Here is a 24,342-nt window from a genome sequence, read left to right as displayed (position 1 = left end):
ATGTGCTGTGGGAATTGAACACATCAAAGTTCCATATTGTAGTTGGAAAAGTTTTGTTAATTTTCTTCTGCAATATCAAAACACAACATGAATATTTTTATTCCTCATTTTAAACATAAACAGAACATAAAGAATTAATGGTGAACAGAGGAAAGAAACACAAATGTCAGTCTGAATTTCACAATCTATCTTATACATTACTATTACTGAGAACTTAACGAATTAAAAGAGTAGGCTGAATGATCAAAATCTAGAACTGATCAAACATAAATGAATAAAGAAATTCAAGAAATTGAACATATAGTAGGTTGCAGGGACATTTTTTATGCAATCACATGTGATTGAAATTGAACCCTGTTGGGCCCCAGTCACTACAAAGAACCACAGGAAGAGGAAATTCCTTTAAAAGAATATATCCTCATTTCAGTTTGATGCTCACACAGTCAGCAGCAAGACAACATGGAGGTCAGAATCTCCACCAACAGTGTCTGTGAGTACTGACCTTGTCTTTTGTAAAAAAAAATATATATATATATATACAAATTAAAAAGTAAATACATGGATTAAGGGCAAATAACAATATCCAAAATACAGCTATGCATTTGCATGAAGTCATTATGGATGTTTGTAACTGCTCACTAAAAATGCATAGGACTTATTGCTAATGATGGAAAAAAACCTGTTAAATATTAAAACTGTCATTCTCTTTCTCAATCTTTTCAGTGATGAATGTCCTGTTTCTGTTGGTTATAGTTGCTGAATTCAGTGATTCGCAAACATATAGTAAGTCTTTAAATATTCATGTTGTTGTATGTCTAAGTGTTTATGTATGTTATAGATTTAATAAATCTCATAAGAATATGAATTTTCTGAAACTACTGCAGTTACTTTTTTTTCAGCTAAAAATAGAACTACAACATAACATAAACCTCTAAAACACTTGTGAAAAAACTGCACGCATACGATCTATCTATCTATCTATCTATCTATCTATCTATCTATCTATCTATCTATCTATCTATCTATCTATCTATCTATCTATCTATCTATCTATCTATCTATCTATATATATATATATATATATATATATATATATATATATATATATATATGTCATATATAATTATTTGAAAGCAGTCGAGCATTAGAGTGCTTAATGTGTATACATTTGTGGTTGTCTGAAAAACAGTTTTTTGAGACTATTTTGTTCGGTATTTGTTGAGTCTTTATTTGATTTTCTGTCTCAGATTCAGGTTTTCCTCAAGTTGTTCCAAACAGACAGCAGTTCTTTCAAACAGAGCCCATCACTATCAGCTGTGAAGGGCTAAATGGGCTGAATGGATGGAGAGTGATGAAAAAGATAAATGGAGATGTTAGAACATGTGCTTCAACCTGGGAAACATCGACTGGACCTTGCAATATTATTAATGCATATCCTTCAAGTGACACTGGAGAATACTGGTGTGAAATGGGAGGATTACAAAAAAGCAACTCTGTCAATGTCACTGTAACTGGTATGTCCATAGAAAAAAAAATCAATTATAAGTTGACATACTTAGTCCATCAACAGTTTGTGCATGTGCATTGTAATAAGCAGAAAAAGCACATATTTGACACAGATGTCTGTTTAAAAATGATGTGAGCTGTCATGACTGTTGACCATGACTATTATGTAAAAGTCCCTTTTTACACAAAATAACTGCCATATTTTCTGCCATTTAGATTTAGAGAGTCATGCGATCCTGGAGATTCCTGTCTATCCTGTGGTGCAGGGAGAAAATGTGACCTTGCATTGTAGAAAAAAGGATGCAAACTCCAGCTACACTGCAAAATTCTATAAAAATGGCATCTCCGTTGGGAGCAGCTCATCAGGAAACATAATGGCTCCCACTGTATCCAAATCTGATGAAGGACTTTACAAATGTAGTATTGCTGATGCTGGAGAATCACCAGAGAGCTGGCTTAGTGTTGAAGGTAAGATGCATCAATATTTTCTAAATAAATTAGAGACAAACTTTGTACCCAAACTGTATTTTAGACCTTCATGATAAAGTGTGTTAATGAAGAGCAACATGTGGTCTATGATGAACATACCTACTGTGCAAAGTGACGCCAGAGTGTTGCTTTTATGTCTCATCTTTGGACATCGTATTTTGGTCTACTAAAGGGGTTGTTTGGTAACACCACGTAACATCTTTTATGTCTACTAAACGTCTAGTGTTGACGTCCATTGGACCTCTGTCCACAGGCTATGTGTAGTCCAAATGTGGTCGTTGTGGACGTCTTTTCAACAACAAACTAGACTCATTGTTAATGTGGTTTTTAATACAACTTCTTTAGTGGGTGGAGGACATGTTTTCTATTGGCAACTGGTTAATTTTTATGAAGCTTTGTTTACACCTTTGTATGCATGTCCAGTTATCATATGCGGCTGAGACATAAATAAATAAATAATTTATTTAGACAGAAATAAAGTAATTGGAAAATGATCTGGAACAGTGTGCCACCTTTTGAAAAAGGGCTAAATCATATTGGGCATCCATAATTGTATTGAATAGGATTTATTTTATTTTTTAAAATATTTAGAGTAATTTACAACATAATTTTAGTCATTTCTAATACACAGTGCAATCATCTTTCTGGCAGGACATCCTACAGTGCCTTACTTCAAGCTCTACCTGGTGCTCTGCACAGGTTTCAGTGTTTTATTGGTGGTCATTCTGCTAATACTGGCAGGAGTGTTTCAACATAATAAACATCAACAAACCATCAGAGGTCATACAGAAGAAACTTCTTTGACACCAAGTATGCTGACAGTTGGCTCATCAAAACATTTTTTTTTATGACTTTTTATTTTATAACAATAAACATATTTTTTTCCTGTTTATTTTGTCTTCTTCATAAGCAGGTGCTCACAATTCTGCTGCCTCCTTCCAGCCTCCCTCTTCTGCACAAACAGGTTAGGAAGGCAAACATCTGTTTAAGAAAAAAAAAACTGAACTTCAAATGTACAGGATCATGGAAATTAGAAACAAGCAAGCAAGATTGGTCAATTAAATTAACACTAGTTGTTATTAGGCAATATGATGATGTCAAAATATACCATGTTTAATAACATTTTTTTAATTATAATTTGCATGTTACTGTTGTGGAAAGAAATATGTTGTGCTTTCTTATGGTAGAAGCATAAATGCTACAAATGGGTCACTTTAGCCCACTGGTTGCGAGGCAACATGATGACAACATAATAATTGATATACAGTCCCGATCAAAAGTTTATGACCACTTGAAAAATGCCAAAAAATCATGGTTGGATCTTAACTAGGTTCCAAGTAGAGCTTCAACATCCAACAAGAAGAAATGGGAGTGAGACATGTTTTGAGCCGGCACCTTCATTCATTCATAAGATAGTGCTGTTTTACAGCTGATCAAAAGCTTAGGACCACACCTCCAAAAGAACCTGTAAATCCCCTCAAAACAGAAATCAAAGTTCCAAACATGAACTCAATAATGAGTAGCTCCACCATTATTGTTGATCACTTCAAAGATTCGTTGTGGCATGCTTGATGCAAGCGTTTCCATGAGGTGAGTGGGAACATTTCTCCAAGTGGTGAAGACGGTCATCTACTGTATGGAACTGTTGTCCATTTTGTAACTGTAGTCCATTTTTTGTAAACTTCCCTTGCCATTCATCCCCAAAGGTTCTCAGTTGAATTTAGATCAATGGAACATGCACGATAGTCCTAAAGAGTGATGTTTTGGGTGGCTGTAGCTCAGGTGGCAGAGCAGGTCAGCCACTAATCAGAAGGTCGGTGGTTCGATCCCAGGCTGCACCATGGCTACATGCCAAATATCCTCGGGCAAGATACTAACCCCATGTTTGCCTACTGGTGGTGGTCAGAGGGCCCGGTGGCGCCTGTGTCCGGCAGCCTCGCCTCTGTCAGTGCGCCCCAGGGCAGCTGTGGCTACGATGTAGCTTGCCATCACCAGTGTGTGAATTGTGTGTGTGAATGGGTGAATGACTGAATGTAGTGTAAAGCGCTTTGGGGTCCTATGGACTAGAAAAGTGCTATACAAATGCAGGCCATTTACCATGTTATTATTGGAAGAAGTCCCTTGTCCTGCGGGCATTGTGTACTGTAGTGTTGGCGTGTTGAAAAACCCAGTTGTTACCACACAAACAAGGGCCCTCAGTTATTAGGGATGCTTTTTGCAACATCTGGATATAGCCACTGGCCGTTTGATGCCCCTTTCACCTCCTGAAGCTCCATTGTGGCGCCCCCTCCACTGTGGTGCATAAAAAAAACAAAACATGTCAATTATAGATTTTAAAGGCATGTGGTCCTGACCTTTTGATCAGCTGTAAAACAGACTGTTTAAGTTTAAGCGATGTTTATAAATTGGAAGCTCAAAAAATTTGTTAAGTTTGTTTATTTTAGTGAAATTCAAATAATAAAAAGAAATCAGCCATTTCAACCAAAAAACAACAAACGGTTTTAACCATCACTCTGGTTTTGGTATGTCTCTTTGATTTGATTTTACTGTCTGCACTTTGACATTGTTATCATATAGAAAGAGTGTCTAGAATCAGAGTTGTTGTTTTTGTTTTTAAATTTCAACTAAAAAATGTCTTGACTTGTCTCTATATTTCAGTGCCTGCAGTGGTAAGCATAGCTGAAGAAAACAACGAGACATATTCCCTCATCACAAAACCAAGAATGTCGACAGGTAATTTGCCTAAACTGAAAACATTGAAGTTATAATACCCTTAATTGCTTAGATGTGTAGGGGAAGTGTCATGGTTCAGGAGTTTTTGACCCAGCATTCTGAGTTTGGTGACTTGTGTTTTATTATGTTCTAGTTTATTTATTTAGTCTAGGCTTTATTTGGCTCTATGTTTTGAGTCCTGTTTCCCTGTTTAGTTCTTGTATGTTTAGGTTCCTCCCATGTTTGTGTCTCCTCAATATGTTGTTTATGTTGTTGTGTCTTCATCGTGTGAGTCTGTCCTCCATTGCCCTTTATGTCTCATGATGTCTTTATCTCCCTTTTTGTCCCTTTCTCTTGCTCTCTCCCTTTGTGTCTTGTCTCTTCTTCTTGTTTACATCTCTCCCCTGGTGTCTCATTTCATGTCTCCCCTATCTGTCATGTGTCACTTTGAAAGTCTCACGCCCCATGCTCAGTATGTCCAGTTTACTTCCTCCTGTCTTGTCATTGTGTCAAGTTGCCCCAGCTCCGCATGTGTTTCCTCTTCCTTTGTCATGTGTATTCAGGTAGTCTTTGTCATTCATTTTCGGTCAGGTTGTCTGTTAAGTTCATGCCATGTTTCCACGTTTCCATGTTCCAGGTATCCACACACCCACACCAGATTTCATGTTTAGGGTTTTTCATGTCTATTTTTGGTTTTCCCATTTTAGGTTATTATTTAGCTTCATCTTGGTTCGCCTTTCCCCATTGTTTTGTAGTTTGCCACCAGCCATAATAAATGCCTCACTCTTTGTGAAGAATCCATCTTTTGCCTTTGGTTGTCTGCATTACTCTCCCCTACACATGATCTAACAGCATAGATCGTGACAGGAAGAAAAACATGTCACCATATAAAAAGTAACATCGCTCTGAAGACCATACATAACTTAAGTGTCCCAGCCAGAAATGAGTGAGAACAATTTACATTTTAAATGTATTGAAAATAAAAATCACTCTTATGATGTTTTGTTGTTATATGCCTGCAGAGGACAATGCACTTGAATCAGTCCAGGTGATGTATGCTATGGTCAGGAAACCCAGGGATGTGAAAGATAATTGACACTGAAAGTGGACTATTTAATCCTTAATGCTCACCCCATGTTTTGAGAACAATTTAGGGTTGCAGCAGGACTTGAGCCTCTGCACATTATCACTGAGCAAAGGGCCAGGCCAAATACATCTTGGACAAGATGGATATATAATCTGACAGTAATGTTATATTCTTGGTTTTTAAATTATATATTTTTTTAAACACAGCATGCACGTGTTTCATGCTGTTGATATTTTCAGCTTTGTTTTTAACATCTCAGAAAAAACCCCACACGAGAAACCCACAGGCAAAATTGTGTTGATGAGTCTCCTCGGTCTATCATGCAGCAGCCAGATAAGACTGTTTTAACAAATAACTGTTTTGAAATGTATTGTGCCTCCAAACAGAGATGGCAGTAGTGAGCTGGTTGGAGACCCACAACTGACTGGCATGGATCTGGATAACTTTTACTGCACAGTACAAGACTAAAAATTAAAGGGAATGCTGGTCTTCAGTGTGCATTTTATTTTCTTTGTTAATGCCATCATGAAATCTAGAAAAAGTGACACATGTTTATATATATTTATATAAAATACAATGAAACATTTTTGTGGTTAAAAACACATTTAATTAGTTAACTTCTAGTTAATTTCTAATATGTGAAAAGATGGCAGTTTATATCAAATTGCAAATATCTCAACCTGCATGTTTAAAAAAAATATTATCTCTGTTCTTATTCTGAGAGTGAAAAGTTCAGCCACCTCATATCATCATGTCTATTTAAACAGGGAGCAGTGTGTTAATAAATATTATTAGTGAAGCCCAGGTCTATTTGCTCTGCCTAATTGTAGACATGAGTACACTGTTGCAGTTCTTAAACATGCTCACTGTGGCTTCTGTGGCAAGACAGTGTGACAAATGCTATGTTAATGTAATGTGAGCCATCAACACAATATCCTTTTATGGTAAAGATGGTGGTACTGTGAACACAAGGTGAATCTTATGTAAAATTATGAAGATGGGGGAATAAATTTAATGCAAAAAATGTGCGTTCTTTTAATAAAAGCAAATTTATGTAAAATTATTTTTTGTTAACTTGTGTTGTTGTTGTTTTTTGAGTATCCATAATATTTAAGAAAATAAATAATAATAATAAATGAATAAATATATAATCTTAAGTGATACATGTATGTATAAAACACCCAGCACGCCCCTGCGGGCGGTTTATCCTTCAAGCTCGGGTCCTCTACCAGAGGCCTGGGAGCTTGAGGGTCCTGCGCAGTATCTTAGCTGTTCCCAGGACTGCGCTCTTCTGGACAGAGATCTCCGATGTTATTCCCGGGATCTGCTGGAGCCACTCGCCTAGCTTGGGAGTCACCGCACCTAGTGCTCCGATTACCACGGGGACCACCGTTACCTTCACCCTCCACATCCTCTCGAGTTCTTCTCTGAGCCCTTGATATTTCTCCAGCTTCTCGTGTTCCTTCTTCCTGATATTGCTGTCATTCGGAACCGCTACATCGATCACTACGGCCGTCTTCTTCTGTTTGTCTACCACCACTATGTCCGGTTGGTTAGCTACCACCATTTTGTCCGTCTGTATCTGGAAGTCCCACAGGATCTTAGCCCGGTCATTCTCCACCACCCTTGGGGGCATCTCCCATTTTGACCTCGGGACTTCCAGGTTATACTCGGCACAGATGTTCCTGTACACTATGCCGGTCACTTGGTTATGGCGTTCCATGTATGCCTTGCCTGCTAGCATCTTGCACCCTGCTGTTATGTGCTGGATTGTCTCTGGGGCATCTTTACACAACCTGCACCTGGGGTCTTGCCTGGTGTGATAGAGCCTGGTGTGATAGACCCCAGCCTCAATGGATCTTGTGCTTACTGGAGACCAACAAGATGCCTTCCCTCTCCACAGATGACTACCACAGCCTCCTGCAGAAGATTGCAGTACTGGAGACAAAAATTCATCGCTTAGAAGTAAATGTGGAGGTAAATGGACTGTGTGGAAATGAAACAACCTTGCCTTTGATTCAAAACAATGGCAATGAGCAAGCTAGTACACAGCTAAGGAGCACAGATAACATGACCAAGAAAGTAGACTTTGTGCACTATTATAAATCCTCAAGCGATAATCCCCCCTTGGACTGTCTTGGTGCAAAACCAAGACATAAATTATGTCCCCTGGAAGGGGGAGGACGTATCACAGGCAGGGCACAGCGAGCTGAAATCTCTGAAACCGACTGACCTTCACTTCCTACGAGACAGAGAAGCTCTTCTACCCCTGTATACGAGAGAAAACAGGACTGGACAACCGTGAATAGGAAGGTTGACAACAAACCTCCAAAACAACTGAATGTGAAACTGCAGAACAGATTTGCTCCACTATCAAAGGACCCTGGATCTATATTGGACAACCATCCATCTAAAAGTAGCGAAGTAAGGTCTGAAAATCTTTTGAAAAGTAAAAGGCCACAGGAAAGCTAAAGGCTAGGCCTGAAACTCTGATTGTGGGTGACTCTGCCGTAAAGGATGTACAAAGGATGTGCGGTAAGAACACTAAAGTCCTCTGCTTTCCTAACGATATGGTCAACAACCTGAAGGAGAGAATTCTTCAAATTGCAGATGAATATCCAACTGTGACAAACATTGTTCTGCATACAGGGTCAAACGATGTGTCCAAACAACAGTCAGAGGTTCTGAAACGGGACTTTACTGGATTATTAAATACTGTAAACTCTCTGAATGCAGCTGTATTCATCAGTGGACCTGTACCGCCGGTCAGAGGAGGAGACGAGAGATTCAGCAGGTTGTTTACACTGAATAAATGGCTTATATCAGCATGTACTGACCACTCAGTGCATTTTTATCAACAACTTTAATATTTTTTGGGAACGCAGGCATCTGTTTAAAGCAAATGGATTTAATTTTAACAAGTCAGGGGTGAAACTGTTCACCTCCAACTTGTTTTATTCCATACGTCATCCATCTGTGCTTGGTGCCAAGGCTGACATAAACGAGGAGTTATCTCATAAAGATGAACAAACAGTACTCCAAGAACAGACAAAGCCCAGCAGAAACCTTGAGGAGGAGCTCCATCTGCCCCCACCCGGGAAGAGCCTGAGAAAGGAGAGACATCTGAGGCAAGAAGAGGGGTCCCTATTTGCCTCCAACTCTCTCAACAACACCAACGACCAGGACCAGGGACCACGATCTTCCCCAGTCCACCAAACCCCTGACAGGCCATCACCCCCATCACCCTCCTCCCCCTCCCTTTCTCCCTCCTCCCCACACCTGAAATTCACTGAGGAGATGATGGAGCGGGTCAATGCTGGGCTCAGATCTACCCCCCAGCCCAATCCCTTTTTGTCCCCCATAAACCCCCCACCAGAGCAGCCAAAAGTTCGCCATCGAGCCCCACCCTCAACAGAGCAATTGAAGTCACATTGCCCAGCCTCGCCCCCCTTAGTTCCTCCTTACCACCTTCATGCCCTGTCTCCGCAGTCTGATGTGTGATGTGTGGAGGGTCCGGGCTGCGAGGATTATGGCAGTGGTGACTTTTCCCAGGAGAAGCTGTAACCCTGTTTACTAGAAGGTTTTAAAATCTCTGTACTTTTAGGTGACAGAAGGAGACATGTGGCCTGGTCAAAACACAGAGAGCTGCACTCTAAAAGATCTTTAAACATAGTAAACATACCTTGTGTGCCACAGACTGCTCCCAAACACAAGGGGACAAGTAATGCCTCTAAAACACTTAAGTTGGCTTTATTAAATGTTAGATCTTTAGCTGGGAAAACATTTTTAATTAATGATTTAATCACTGAGCACTGCCTTGATTTTATGTTTTTAACTGAAACTTGGTTGGACCAAAGTAACAGTGGAGCTGTTCTCATCGAGACGACCCCTCCTAACTACAGTTTTATCAGTGAGGCCAGGGTGAGCAGGAGAGGAGGAGGGGTTGCTGTCTTATTTAATGAATCATTTCAATGTAAGCAGCTATCTCCTGGAAGTTTTCAGTCTTTTGAATATGTGGCTTTACAGCTGAAGGCCCCATCCAAAGTTGTGTTTCTTAATGTTTACAGGCCTCCCAAATACTGCACAGACTTTTTTTAATGACCTCAGTGAACTGCTGTCTGTGATCTGTGTTGATTTCGACTGTGTAATTATTGTTGGGGATTTTAACATCCATGTGGACAACCCTCAGGACAAAGGGACTAAAGACCTGAGTAATACTCTGGGCAACTTTGGGCTGACTCAGCATGTAACAGAGGCCACACATAATAGAGGACACACTCTTGACCTACTGATCTCCAAGAGCCTGAGCATTTCAAAGGTTACTGTGTCTGATGTGGGCCTGTCTGATCATTACTGTGTTTTCTTTGAAAGTAAAATCTCAGCCCACACAAATATATCAACAGCAGTCATCACAAAACGGTGTATAACTGAACACAGTAGTGAGATCTTTAACCAGGTCTTCCCATTAACACCTGACCTGTCCAGAGGTTCAGTCAATGAGCTCGTCAATAGCTTCAATGCAAAAATGTTAAATGTAATGGACACTATTGCTCCCATTAAGGTGAAGGTTATCTCTGGAAGGAAAAAGTCTCCATGGAGAAACTCCACACTAATGAAAAATGAAAAAAGAGAGTGTAGGAATGCTGAACGCAGATGGAGAAAAACAAACCTCCAGGTTCATTATGACATTTATAAAGAGAAACTTCACAATTATAATTTACAACTGAGGAGTACAAGAAGGTCCTACTTCTCTGACATCATCACTAAAAACAGCCATAATGCTCGGGTCTTATTTTCTACAGTTGACAGGCTAACAAACCCTCCTGTGTCAGTGGCAGCCGAACTTCATTCGACCATGGCCTGCAATGACTTTGCCAAATTCTTCACAGAAAAAATCCAAAAGATTAGACAAGCAATTGGTACATCAACAGCAGATCCAGAATATGTACTGTGTCCACCGAAAAACTGTTTAAACACCATGAAACAGTTTCACCCTATTAACAGCAAACACCTGGAGGACATCTTAGGTCAACTGAACTCCTCTTCCTGTTTAGATGTACTGCAAACAAGTTTTTTCAAAAAGGTCTCAAAGACTTTAGAGTCAGACCTGTTACAGATCGTCAACTTTTCTTTAATGTCAGGTGTGTTTCCGGAACCACTAAAAACTGCTGTAATAAAACCTATACTGAAAAAGGACAATCTTGACAAGACACAAATGAACAACTACATGCCGATCTCAAATCTCCCATTTTTAAGTAAGATCATTGAAAAAGCTGTTTCTCAACAGCTCAATTACTTCTTAAAACAGAATAACTGCTATGATGCCTTCCAGTCAGGTTTTAGACAGAACCACAGCACTGAAACTGCTCTGACCAAAGTGTTTAATGACATATGTCTGAATACAGACAGTGGAGAAATGTCAGTCTTAGTTTTACTGGATCTCAGTGCAGCATTTGACACAGTTGACCACAACATATTACTCAAACGACTGGAGAACTGGGCAGGTCTTTCAGGAACTGTACTAAACTGGTTCAAAACATACTTAGAAAACAGGAAATACTTTGTATCAATAGGTAACTTCACATCTGAGCAGACAAGTATCACATGTGGAGTTCCCCAAGGTTCCATCTTGGGACCCCCTCTGTTTAACATTTATATGCTCCCACTGGCACAGATTATAAAGAACAACAAAATAAACTACCACAGCTATGCAGATGACACACAAATATATATCACAATGTCACCAGGAGACCGAGGCCCTGTACAGTCTCTTGGTAAATGCATTGAGGAAATTAATGTCTGGTTGTGCCACAATTTTCTCCAGCTAAACAAAAACAAAACTGAGGTAATAGTCTTTGGCGCCAAAGAAAAACGATTACAGGTCACCAGAGAACTTCAATCTATACAAGCAAGAGTAAAGTAAACTACTTCCGGTTGAGTGAACGCTGGCGCGACTGGCTGCCGCTACTCACCGGCCGCCACTCACCACTATCGCTAACGTTAACGCTACTGGACTTCTGTCCTACTCCTGTTTCTAAGGCCCACCGGTGTCCCTACCCGGCTGTTCCTGTCCATGATGTGGCCTTTCAGGATCTATGTACTCTCAGTGTGGGTCTGGATCCTTATGTCATCGATCTACCGACTCGGCTCTGGACTTCATCAATATACAGCTGATGAGCTCCTCCGGCTCCGCTTCTCTTTAGCCGCTCCGCCGTTGGCTGCTCTTCATTTCCACACGGACATTGCCTTCCTCCCTCGTCGAAAGTACGTACATCGAGGCTCCCGTCGGTATTTCCATCAGGATAATTCCAAACCAATTCAGTCCTTCTGGTCCACCTCTGGTCGCTCTCAACGGAACCCCTGCAGGTCTATTGACCACAATGTTCTGACTGACCTGCCTAGGTCGGCTAACACTCTCATCCAGTCCGGCAGTATTTCTGTCAACTTCGGCCTGCTTAACATCCGTTCGCTTACGAACAAAGGACATCTCATCCAGGATCTCCTAACAGACCGTAAGTTTGACTTTTTCTGCTTGACTGAGACATGGCAACAGCCCAATGACTTTTCGCAACTCAACGACTCCACCCCCCCGGGGTTTGTTTACACCTGCCAACCTCGCGAGTCCGGCCGTGGTGGTGGCCTCGCGATAATCTATCGCGAGAACTGGAAAGTCTCGCCGCTGTCCGCCCCTACGTACAGCTCCTTTGAATCTGTTGTTTGTCAACTTTCAGGACCTACCCCAACTGTAATAGCTGTCATCTACCGCCCCCCAAAATTTAATTCTGTTTTTATCAGTGACTTTGCCGATCTGCTGACCAATCTAGCTACTGTCTCCCCTAATATAATATTGCTGGGTGACTTTAACGTCCACGTGGATAACTGCGACCATCCTCTTACCAAGGACCTTCTATCCTGCCTTGATAGCTTCAGCCTTAAACAATACATAAACTTCCCTACCCACACTAAGGGCCACACTTTGGACCTAGTCTGCTGTTCTGGACTTACCCCCTCCATCTGTACAGCTGACGAACTGCTAATTTCGGACCATCTACTTCTCTCCTTTAATGTTCACATGACCCTCTCTGTAATTAACAATCCCCGTATTATCTCTTTCCGGAATATCAAGAATATAAATCTTGATATCCTTTCCTCTGCTCTCTCTAGCTGCTTGTCTTCTAACAACTTAGCTACTCAAGAGGACCTGGTACTTTTTTATAATCATAGCCTTAGTAGTATTTTAAATTCCCTGGCTCCACAAAAAACCAGAACTGTACTTTTTTCTCGCTCTGCACCCTGGTACACCCCTGAACTCCGACTACTGAAAGCTAAAGGCCGACAGCTTGAACGTCTCTATAAGAAAACTGGCCTTACTATTCATAAGGATATGTTTAATAACCACGTTCTGTTTTACCAGGAATGTATTAGTCAAACCAAATCTGCTTATTACTCTGCCATTGTCTGCTCAAGTGAGAACTCTACCAAGACCCTTTTCTCACTATTCAACTCTTTTAACAGGCCACCTGATTCTCTGCCTGCTCATCTCTATTCATCTAACTTCTGTGATGCTCTAATGCTATTCTTTATTGATAAAATTCACAAAATACACTTAGACCTGGACCCTAATGCTCAATGTAGCTTCTCTGTCCTAACTTCTCCCCCTTCTCACTTCCTCTCTGTTTTTCAACTTCCATCCTTAGCTGATATTGCTGATCTCATCCATAAATCAAAGCCTTCTACCTGCCAGCTTGATCCTATCCCCACTGTCCTCGTCAAAGCCTGCTTACTCCCTCTCCTTCCCCTCATATCTGCTATTATTCACTCTTCACTCACCACTGGAACTGTTCCTGCTTCCTTCAAAGTTGCTGCTATTACCCCAATTCTGAAAAAAACTGGTCTAGATCCCAACAACTTTAATAATTTTCGTCCTATCTCCAATCTACCATTTCTCTCAAAAATCCTTGAAAAAATAGTTGCTTCACAAGTCCATCTTCACCTAACTGATAATAACCTTTACGAACAGTTCCAGTCTGGCTTTCGTCCTCTACATAGCACTGAAACTGCTCTTATAAAAATAACAAACGACCTTCTTATAGCAGCTGATTCTGGTCTCCTCTCCATCCTTATCCTTCTTGATCTGAGTGCAGCTTTTGACACCATCTCTCATCCCATTCTCCTTAGCAGATTAGCTTCTATTGGTCTCTCTCACACTCCACTAGCCTGGTTTAAATCATACCTATCTGACCGCACTCAGTTCATTCAATTAAAATCCTTCACTTCTCAGCTTTCCCCTCTATCCACTGGGGTGCCCCAGGGATCTGTCCTCGGGCCCCTTCTTTTCATCATCTACCTTCTTCCACTCGGACATATTTTTCGTAAATATAATATTCAGTTCCACTGCTACGCCGATGACACCCAGCTCTATCTCTCTACCAAACCTGACTCTACTCTTCCTCCACCCTCCCTCATCCTCTGTCTAGCTGAACTTAATTCTTGGTTCTCCTCCAATTTCCTTAAACTCAACAGCAATAAATCGGAACTTCTTCTGGTTGGCACTAAACGACTGCTATCCAGAATTAACAATTTCTCTCTCACCATCAATAACTCGCTGGTCCCTATCTCTCCCTCTGTGAAAAGCTTGGGTGTCATTCTCGATAGCACATTATCCTTTAACTCACATATCAATAATATTACACGTGCAGCATATTTCCAACTCCGTAACATTAATCGCCTCCGCCCCTTCCTCACACCTCACGCCACTGCCATTCTCATCCATAATCTTGTTATCTCTAGAATTGACTACTGCAACTCATTATTATTTGGCCTTACACAAAAATCTATCAACAAGCTCCAACGTGTCCAGAACGCTGCTGCCCGTATTATTACTAGGACTTCTTCTACCCACCACATCTCCCCAATCCTGAAGCAACTTCACTGGCTCCCGGTTAAATTTCGCATCCATTTTAAAATAATTCTGTATACATTCAAGGCTATTCATTCTCTCTCTCCACCGTACCTCTCTGACTTATTACAGATGAAGCTCCCATCCCGCTGCCTCAGATCTTCATCTTCTCTTTCTCTCTCTGTTCCCTCTGCTCGTCTGATCACAATGGGAGGGAGGGCTTTTAGCTGCTCTGCCCCTCGACTTTGGAATTCCCTACCCCCGGACCTCAGAAATATTAGTTCATTCTCTCTTTTTAAGTCCACCCTCAAAACTCATCTGTTTAAAATTGCCTATCCTTAAATTTCTGTATGCTTTAACTTTTATCTTCTATTTTTATTATTGTGTATATTTCCAGTTTTTATCTGTTGTACAGTGTCCTTGGGTGCTTTGAAAGGCGCTATTTAAATAAAATGTATTATTATTATTATTATTATTATTATTATACACGTGAAAACCACAAACCAGGCGAGAAATTTGGGTGTAGTGATGGATGCAGAGCTAAACTTAGAAAAACACATTAAGACAATAACAAAATCAGCTTACTATCACCTCAAGAATATATCAAGGATAAAGATCTGATGTCTCAACAGGACCTGGAAAAACTAGTCCATGCATTCATCTTTAGTAGGCTTGATTACTGTAACAGCATCTTTACAGGTTGTTAAGGTTCAAAATTGAGGAAGGAGAGTACAAACCACCCTTGGTCCAGAAGCTCTGGGTCAAACAATGATTTTAATACACACGTGGGAAGATCGCTACAGACAGCAATTGATCTTCAACTTAATCAAAGCATAAACAGATATTTTATACCGTCAGGGTTTGATTTACTGACGCCCCCTTCATGCGTCACAGACAGGATATATACATACGTCAATATCAAAACCACAACGACTTTTGACACAATTTAAAAGAACAATTGTCTTCTATCTTCATAACAGGTGCTTCCTGTCACTGCCGGATGCTCGCTTATCATCTTGGCACCTCAGCAGCAGTTCTGCTACAAACTGCTCTTTGCAACCCCAGCAAAACATAATTAAACTTTCCCCTATAAATGATTTCCTCTAACTGAGTGTGTGTGTGTGTATGTGCTAACCACAATTGCACCCTGTTTCACCTCGCGACTCGCTCCTGACCTCTAGACAGAGAGACAGAAACCACCCTCAGATATGTAATAACCGAACTGAAACTTTAGATATGTCATCTACTAAATAAATGTTTTAATCAAGAACCCCTACTAAAAGCTTAATACAAGAATATGAACATATAAAAGATATTAAAATGAACTGTTGTGTAAGCATGTACTGCAATTCCTTCTATGTTCTAGTTTTCCCTCAGCATGGATCATCTAGACACTCTCACTAGGTGAAGCTTTAGACCATTAATGAACCTGAACATCAACTCAAATAAGCACAAATATGCAATATGTATAAAATAGTTATAACTGCACCTGAAATACAAAGTTAATATAATAACTTGTATGCATAAACATCTTAAGGCCATCTTAAAGCTATCTGTTACATTGTTAGAGCAATGATCATATTGCAGATTATATTATGCTGGTAATAATGATTTTTAACAATAGCAGTAAAATAATTTCCCTGCTCCACACTCCCTCTCTCGACCTCTGGAACACCAGAGGTCGCAATACATTGTGTCCTCGCTCTGTCCCTCTCTAGCCGTCCTCTGGCTCAACCAGCTCCCATTCGAGAACACTCCATGTGTAAGCTTAGGTTTTCTCGGTCCCTCTCTTATGGCCTCGGACCTCCCTGTGGTCGTCGAGATCTTCTGCAAAGGAAACAAAACACCTTTTCCTGCACCTCCCTAACTTATCCTATCTGGGACTCTTTAATCAAAAGCCTGATCCTAATTATCTTCTTAACTTATTGACTTGTATTTATATATATTCTTCAACGTTACTCATCACTTTGAAACTCTTTAAGCGCTGCTTTCACGTCCGGTTGCTTGCTCTATTTTCCCTTATCTGATCATCAACATCCTGTACACACTGTCTCTGTTGCAAGTGCCTTCACTCTAATCTTAAGTCACCTTTTTAACAAGAAAATCATTATAAGCGCCTATTCTACTAAAAGCTCCAAAAGAAAACAACCACTTTAATCAATTAAGTTTAAGCATATAAGCAATTACTCCTGCATACATTTCATCATAGCTAAATGCTGCCTTGAAACAACTCCTGTGTGTTAACACTAACTTCATTTTAACCTCACATTTCCTATGTTATAACCCGTTTTGGTATAGCCTTTTTATTTCATTTGCTCCTTTTAATGTAACAATACCTTCTAATTCTAGTTTATTAGACTTAACCAAAATATATGCTTTCCTTCCTCTTTGGTCCTTCTTTAAGTTCAGTTAAAAGCTAAATGAATTTAAGGCCTTTTGCCTGGAATCAATACTGTCATGTGTGTTTCTGTGTAATATCTGTCTGTGTAAGCCTACATTATAACCACTACTTCTAGAAATCAAAAGAAATCAAACCTGTTCTCCTCCTTCAACCCTCACTAATTTTCCCCAAAGGATATCTTTTTGTCAACGTGTCCCACAATTTCCCTCTAAGATTTGTACACAGCTTTAAAACACTGGCATTGTATCTTCTAAACAGGATTCAGTTCACTTTAATCCTTTAACCTTGCTTAAAACAAAAATGAGAAAAAATAGAGCTGATTATTAGCTCATAAAAACACAAAACCAAATCACCGGACAGGTTTTCTTTAAGTGCACTGTTACAAAATAATGGGCTCCTCCCAGACATGTCCATGTTTCCTAAAACTCCCTCTATTAAAAACAAAAACAACAACAACCCGAACCTCACTGACAGACTCAACCCATTACCCCAACAACCTCAACACCCTTAAACACACAAGTTTTGCCACCACATAATTTCACCTCCTCAATACACCGAAAGTCTCGTTAAAACCACACAATTTGCCCACAAAAATCACCCCCTTTATGCACTTTAACATACTTCAATTCATCATAAAACATAACCCCCCTTACAACAACATATCACTAAACTATAAATTTCCTTCCCCAATCTGCACTTCTCTTCTCTCTGCTATGCTTCCTCTTCTGAAAGCCACTTCCTCAGTCACACACACACACACACACACACACAGGAAGTTCCTTCGTCACCACTCACTCCAACTAATTTGCATACTGAGTCATCTCTCAATGAGTTGCTGTAACAACAGAAACATATGTTTAAACATTACCAACTCATTAAATCATTTTATTTCTTTCTACAGTGATCACTACTTGATCACTCAGTACGAGAGAGCACTCCTAAGTCACTCTTTTAAAACTACTTTAATCACCGTTTGTTTTCATCACTCACTCCCTTCGTCATATAACTTCTTTGAGTTATTCCTCAGCTTCCAACTCAAGTGTATTCTACTAACCATTCACACCATTCTACCACTCATACAAGTAGCAAGCTGATCTTCATTGCGTATCTTTGTGTTCTAAGCCAGGTTTAATCAGTGTCTATACAAATAATCATCATGGGCTTGTCTTGTCTTTATAAGGTTAATGCATTTTCTGTTTGTGTATGTGAATTTGCATATGTTGCTTTTGCAGTGTGTCAGACTCCTTCATAATTCTCCACTTAAGCCGTCAGTTTCTTTCCCAAATTTACTAACCCTCATTTTGATTTCCCCTTAAATAACAACATTCCTTGTCCTCAGCCAGAAGTTAGGGCTCCACTTGCCACTTACCCCCTCCGCCTTAGCCCAGCGGCTTTACCCTTGAGGTCCCGTCTTCTTCACTTCATCTCACCAGTGAGTCTGAGCTCACAGGGACTGAGTGAGGCCGAGTAATCGTGACTGTGCCTGCCTTAGGTTGTCCCAGGGTTTCGAGGTGGGATCTTACCCGTCATGGGCTATCCAGCCTTCCATACTCGCCTGATACGGGGCCCAAGTGGGCAGGGGAGGGAACACACTGGCTCTGGAAATTAAAGGAGTGTAAGCTGCTTCCTTCATTGCATCTTATATTAAACTATCTCACTTCTGATTCCTTCCTAGAATAATTTCACATATGGCACTTTGTGTATGTGTGTTTTCTATTCATTAATGTAATTGTCAGTTATTTTCTCTCTGCATTTTACTTTTTTATCTGTTTGTTTGTAACGTTCTACTTTAGTTCTACTAAATCTTGATGTAAAAACAATACACCCTTATTTCACGCACACACACTCTGCAGACTTCCTCTGTTCACACACTCGCCTATGAGTTATTATTATTAGTTATTTATTATTTTGTTCAAATCACACAGAATCATTCAAATCGAGTACTCACAGCATTCACATCACAACCTTCAACGTGCTCACTTTCAATCCTGCAAGACGCAGAGATGGACATCTCCTTCACCTAACATAAACTAAATTACCATATCAACATACAATTACTGAAATTCAGACTCAAATACACCGTCTGTTTTAATAAAGTCAAAGAGTAAACGGGTGTACCAAGTGTATGTACTTATGCGTTCTTGAACTGAAAGAAAAAGAAACTCAAACTCTTATAACATCACTCATGCCTCTCTCAAATTAAAAACACTTTCAAACTTTAAAACATCCTACTTTACATCACCAAAGAAATACCTCTCACACCTTTATTCCTCATTCAAAACCTTCTAGTCACCGCATTCACACTTAAACTGTGACCAGAGTTGAGGAATATAACTCAAAACACACTTTCCTAAGAGTATTTTAGACATGCTTGTCATAATCAGAAAGAGCAAGTCAAAAACAAACAAACGAAAAATTGAAACCTCCATTAATTCTCACCGCACACACAAGAAATTGAAAAAATAAACCACACCAGCAACTAATGCTGGAGAAAAGTTACTACTGAAAGTAATGTGTTAGTCTTAAGTATATACAGTGCACTCAATATATTTATATATCTACATCCAAACTCAGTCAATTACTATACATCCACTACGGCAACTCAAAACTTTATTTATAGTCCTCTAATAAACATAAATGGCATCTTAAACACACACTCAACAATGTTTGCAGCAGTATTTGTAAAACCAACTGTGGTTTAAACAGTTCACTACTTACTCATTTGCATTTTCACACTCACACACACCGTCTAAAAATAGCAGCAGACAGTCAGTGCATTACTGACTCGACACACAGCCTCCTCTCACTTTATATTACAAAGACGTCTTATATTTACAACTACTGCCAGATCTGTCAGCTTTAGCGCCTACACAATTTCGACAAATTTAAGTTAACAGTCCCACCGAAAAAGTCCAACTTTTTTGTAATCAATTAACCAGTATCTGTCCAACAGTTTCTGGCCTCATCTCTAAAGTCCCTAACAACTCAATTTAAAAGCGTCAACCAACCCAAACTTTGCCTGAAGCTCTATTTTTTGGCGTTTCCCAGCCAAGGCTTACCCCGAAGTTTTAAGTTAAAGTTACACGCCCGAAGTCCAACTTCTCCTGACCAAAAAAGCGCAGACTACCGTTCCAAACGGTAAGGAGACTCTAACTCCTAGCTTCATTCCAGGATGCCCTGTACCCCACAGTTAAGCCAAACTGAACTAACCCTGTTCGCCGACAGGTCAATGTCGCGCGTCCACAACAAGGAGGGAGCATAACCTCCGGGCTCTGCGCTTCCTAGCAGACTCTAACTGCCGTTCTAGAATAATTTATAATACTTTGAAACAACAATCAACACCCAAAACAAGTGTATGACTGAGGCAGATCTACCCTGATGGACAATGGGGACTCTAACCCACAAAATGACCAACAAAGGTCTGACCTAATGACCAACCGGGACTTTAACCCACAAAATGACCAAATTCCCTACCAAACTACTTGAGACTCTAACTCAATTTCTTTGGGACTTCAACCCAGTATTTAAACTTTTCCTAGCAGACTCTAACTGCTTTAGCAGACTTTAACTGCTTCAACTTTTTCTTGGCAGACTCTAACTGCTTTAGCAGACTTTAACTGCTTCAACTTTTTCTTGGCAGACTCTAACTGCTTTAGCAGACTTTAACTGCTTCAACTCATGAGATTTTCCATCAAAATCAAAACAGACCTCCACCAGTAATTTCAGTGAGTAGACTTAAATTTTATCATGTCCAATTTGGCACACTTTGGAAATAATTCAACAGGTAGTGCCTTACCTTTGGATAAGCCGGCTTATGCCCACTCACTTCGACCACTGGAATTCATGTCTGCCCGTCAGACCACCTAAGACCAAATTTCTCCATCTACACCTCCAATTCTCTCCCTCCTCAACCACCGGACGAGCCCCCAAATGTTAAGGTTCAAAATTGAGGAAGGAGAGTACAAACCACCCTTGGTCCAGAAGCTCTTGGTCAAACAATGATTTTAATACACACGTGGGAAGATCGCTACAGACAGCAATTGATCTTCAACTTAATCAAAGCATAAACAGATATTTTATACCGTCAGGGTTTGATTTACTGACGCCCCCTTCATGCGTCACAGACAGGATATATGCATACGTCAATATCAAAACCACAACGACTTTTGACACAATTTAAAAGAACAATTGTCTTCTATCTTCATAACAGGTGCTTCCTGTCACTGCCGGATGCTCGCTTATCATCTTGGCACCTCAGCAGCAGTTCTGCTACAAACTGCTCTTTGCAACCCCAGCAAAACATAATTAAACTTTCCCCTATAAATGATTTCCTCTAACTGAGTGTGTGTGTGTGTATGTGCTAACCACAATTGCACCCTGTTTCACCTCGCGACTCGCTCCTGACCTCTAGACAGAGAGACAGAAACCACCCTCAGATATGTAATAACCGAACTGAAACTTTAGATATGTCATCTACTAAATAAATGTTTTAATCAAGAACCCCTACTAAAAGCTTAATACAAGAATATGAACATATAAAAGATATTAAAATGAACTGTTGTGTAAGCATGTACTGCAATTCCTTCTATGTTCTAGTTTTCCCTCAGCATGGATCATCTAGACACTCTCACTAGGTGAAGCTTTAGACCATTAATGAACCTGAACATCAACTCAAATAAGCACAAATATGCAATATGTATAAAATAGTTATAACTGCACCTGAAATACAAAGTTAATATAATAACGTGTATGCATAAACATCTTAAGGCCATCTTAAAGCTATCTGTTACATTGTTAGAGCAATGATCATATTGCAGATTATATTATGCTGGTAATAATGATTTTTAACAATAGCAGTAAAATAATTTCCCTGCTCCACAAGGTCTACCTAAAAAAATCAGTCAGACAACTACAGGTCATTCAGAACTCTGCTGCTCGAGTCCTCACTAAGACCAAAAAAGTGGACCACATCAGTCCAGCTCTGAGGTCTTTACACTGGCTGCCTGTCCGTCAGAGGATAGACTTTAAAGTTCTGATGCTGGTCTATAAAGCTCTGAATGGTTTAGGACCAAAATACATCAGTGACCTCCTGACCCAGTATGAACCTTCCAGATTCCTCAGGTCATCTGGATCCATTTTTTTAGCAGTTCCCAGAGTCAGAACCAGACACGGAGAAGCTGCATTCAGCTTTTATGCTCCTTATATCTGGAACAAACTCCCAGAAAGCCTCAGATCAGCTGAAACACTCAGTTTATTTAAATCCAGTTTGAAGACTCACCTGTTCTCAGCTGCATTTGAATAAAGCACCAAATCCACACTTTTAAGCTTAAATTTCAAAACTAACATTTTAACTACTGATTTTATCTATTTCTGATTTTATCTGTTTTGATTTTATATACTGTTTTGTTTGTTTGTTTGTTAATTAGTTAGTTAGTTTGTTTGCTTGTTTTAATCAATTTTAAATCATGCTTTTTATTTGTTTTGATTTGGTAGGATTTCTGGATATCAGCCACCTCCTCTATCTGCCGGTGGTACATAACGTGCAGGGGCCTGTCCTTCCATGATGGTTCCTTGCCTTCCTCCACTTTCTTGGGTTTCTGCTGCCTGAGGTATTCACTGAGCACTCGGTCAGTTGGGACCATCTTTGTGATGTATTCGTTGATGTTCCTTGTCTCATCCTGGACTGTGGTGCTGACACTCACTCCTTCCGCTTAGCGTACAGCCTCAGGATGCTGGACTTGGCGTGAAACCCTCCATGCATGGTAAGGAGCTTTCTTGCCTTGATGTCAGTGGTTTCTATCTCTTCCTTTTGCCTACTACCCCAGCAGGGTACCTGATCACGGGCAGGGCATAGGTGTTGATAGCCCGGATCTTGTTCTTACCGTTCAGCTGACTCCTCAGGACTTGCCTGACCCTCTGCAGGTACTTGGTGGTTGCAGCTTTCCTAGCGGCCTCCTCGTGGTTTCCATTCGCCTGCGGGATCCCCAGGTACTTGTAGTTGTTCTCTATGTCTGCAATGTTGCCTTCTGGTAGTTTGATCCCCTCAGTTCTGACTACCTTCCCTCTCTTTGTTATCATCCGACTACACTTCTCCAGTCTGAACAACATTCCGATATCATTGCTGTATAGCCTGGCGGTGTGGATCAGTGAATCAATGTCTCGTTCACTCTTGGCATACAGCTTGATGTCATCCATGTACAGGAGGTGGCTGACAACTGCTCCATTCCTTAGCCAGTCTTGTCAATTATCTCACTGAGGGGGTTCAGGCCTATGCAGAACAGGAGTGGGAACAGAGCATCTCCTTGGTAGATCTCGCACTTGATGGCGACTTGTGCTATGGGCTTGAGGTTGGCCTCCACTGTTGTCCGCCACATCCCCATTGAGTTCCTGATGAAGGCTCTCAGGGTCCTGTTCAGGGGTCGGCAACCCTGAACAGTTTAACTGATGGCACGACCATAGCTTAGATTAGATTAGATTAGATTAGATTCGATGAAACTTTATTAATCCCTCGGGTGCGTTCCTCCGGGAAATTCAGTTTCCAGTAGCAAAGCACCGAAAGAAGTTGCATGTTACAGATACATTAAGGGGAATGAGAGTAAGGATATAAGCATAAATACACCATATATACACATATACACATATATACACTCAACAAAAATATAAACGCAACACCTTTGTTACTGCTCCCATTCCCCATGGGATGGACGTAGAGACCTAAAATTCATTCCAGATACACAATATAACCATCCCTCCCAAACAGTGGTCACAAATCAGTCCAAATGTGTGGTAGTGGGCACATCTGCTATATTGAGATAATCCATCCCACCTCACAGGTGTGCCACATCAGGATGTTGATCTGACACCATGAGTAGTGCACAGGTGTACCTCACACTGCCCACAACAAAAGGCCACCCTGGAATGTGCAGTTTTGTCTCACAGCAAAATGCCACAGATGCCACAAGCAATGAGGGAGCGTGCAATTGGCATGCTGACAGCAGGAATGTCAACCAGATCTGTCGCCCGTGCATTGAATGTTCATTTCTCAACCATAAGCCGTCTCCACAGGCGTTTCAGAGAATATGGCAGCACATCCAACCGGCCTCACAACCGCAGACCTCGTGTAACCACACCAGCCCAGGACCTCCACATCCAGCAGGTTCACCTCCAAGATCGTCTGAGACCAGCCACCCAGACAGCTGCTGGAACAATTTGTTTGCACAACCAAACAATTTCTGCACAAACTGTCAG

The 24,342-nt window shown here is 40.5% G+C and overlaps 1 protein-coding gene and 1 pseudogene across 1 annotated transcript; both read left to right on the top strand.

The window, feature by feature from the left end:
* Positions 1 to 459: 459 nt before the first annotated feature.
* Positions 460 to 5,803, top strand: LOC146579083 (Fc receptor-like protein 5). The gene is made up of 8 exons (XM_085267904.1): positions 460 to 490; positions 724 to 783; positions 1,248 to 1,514; positions 1,723 to 1,974; positions 2,647 to 2,805; positions 2,909 to 2,959; positions 4,654 to 4,728; positions 5,730 to 5,803. Exons 1-8 carry the CDS (start codon positions 460 to 462, stop codon positions 5,801 to 5,803), a joined length of 969 nt encoding a protein of 322 aa, XP_085124030.1.
* A 6,067-nt stretch (positions 5,804 to 11,870) lies between these two features.
* Positions 11,871 to 22,396, top strand: LOC146579082 (uncharacterized; annotated as a pseudogene).
* The last annotated feature ends 1,946 nt before the right edge of the window (positions 22,397 to 24,342 follow it).

Source organism: Mchenga conophoros, linkage group LG3, assembly GCF_057382185.1.
Source record: "Mchenga conophoros isolate Kocher_MC1m ecotype Shallow Benthic linkage group LG3, M_conophoros_male_GT1.1, whole genome shotgun sequence".
In the NCBI taxonomy this organism is placed as follows: Eukaryota; Metazoa; Chordata; class Actinopteri; order Cichliformes; family Cichlidae; genus Mchenga; species Mchenga conophoros.
Note: the sequence above shows the minus strand (reverse complement) of the source record. Positions and strands in the feature narration are given on the sequence as shown.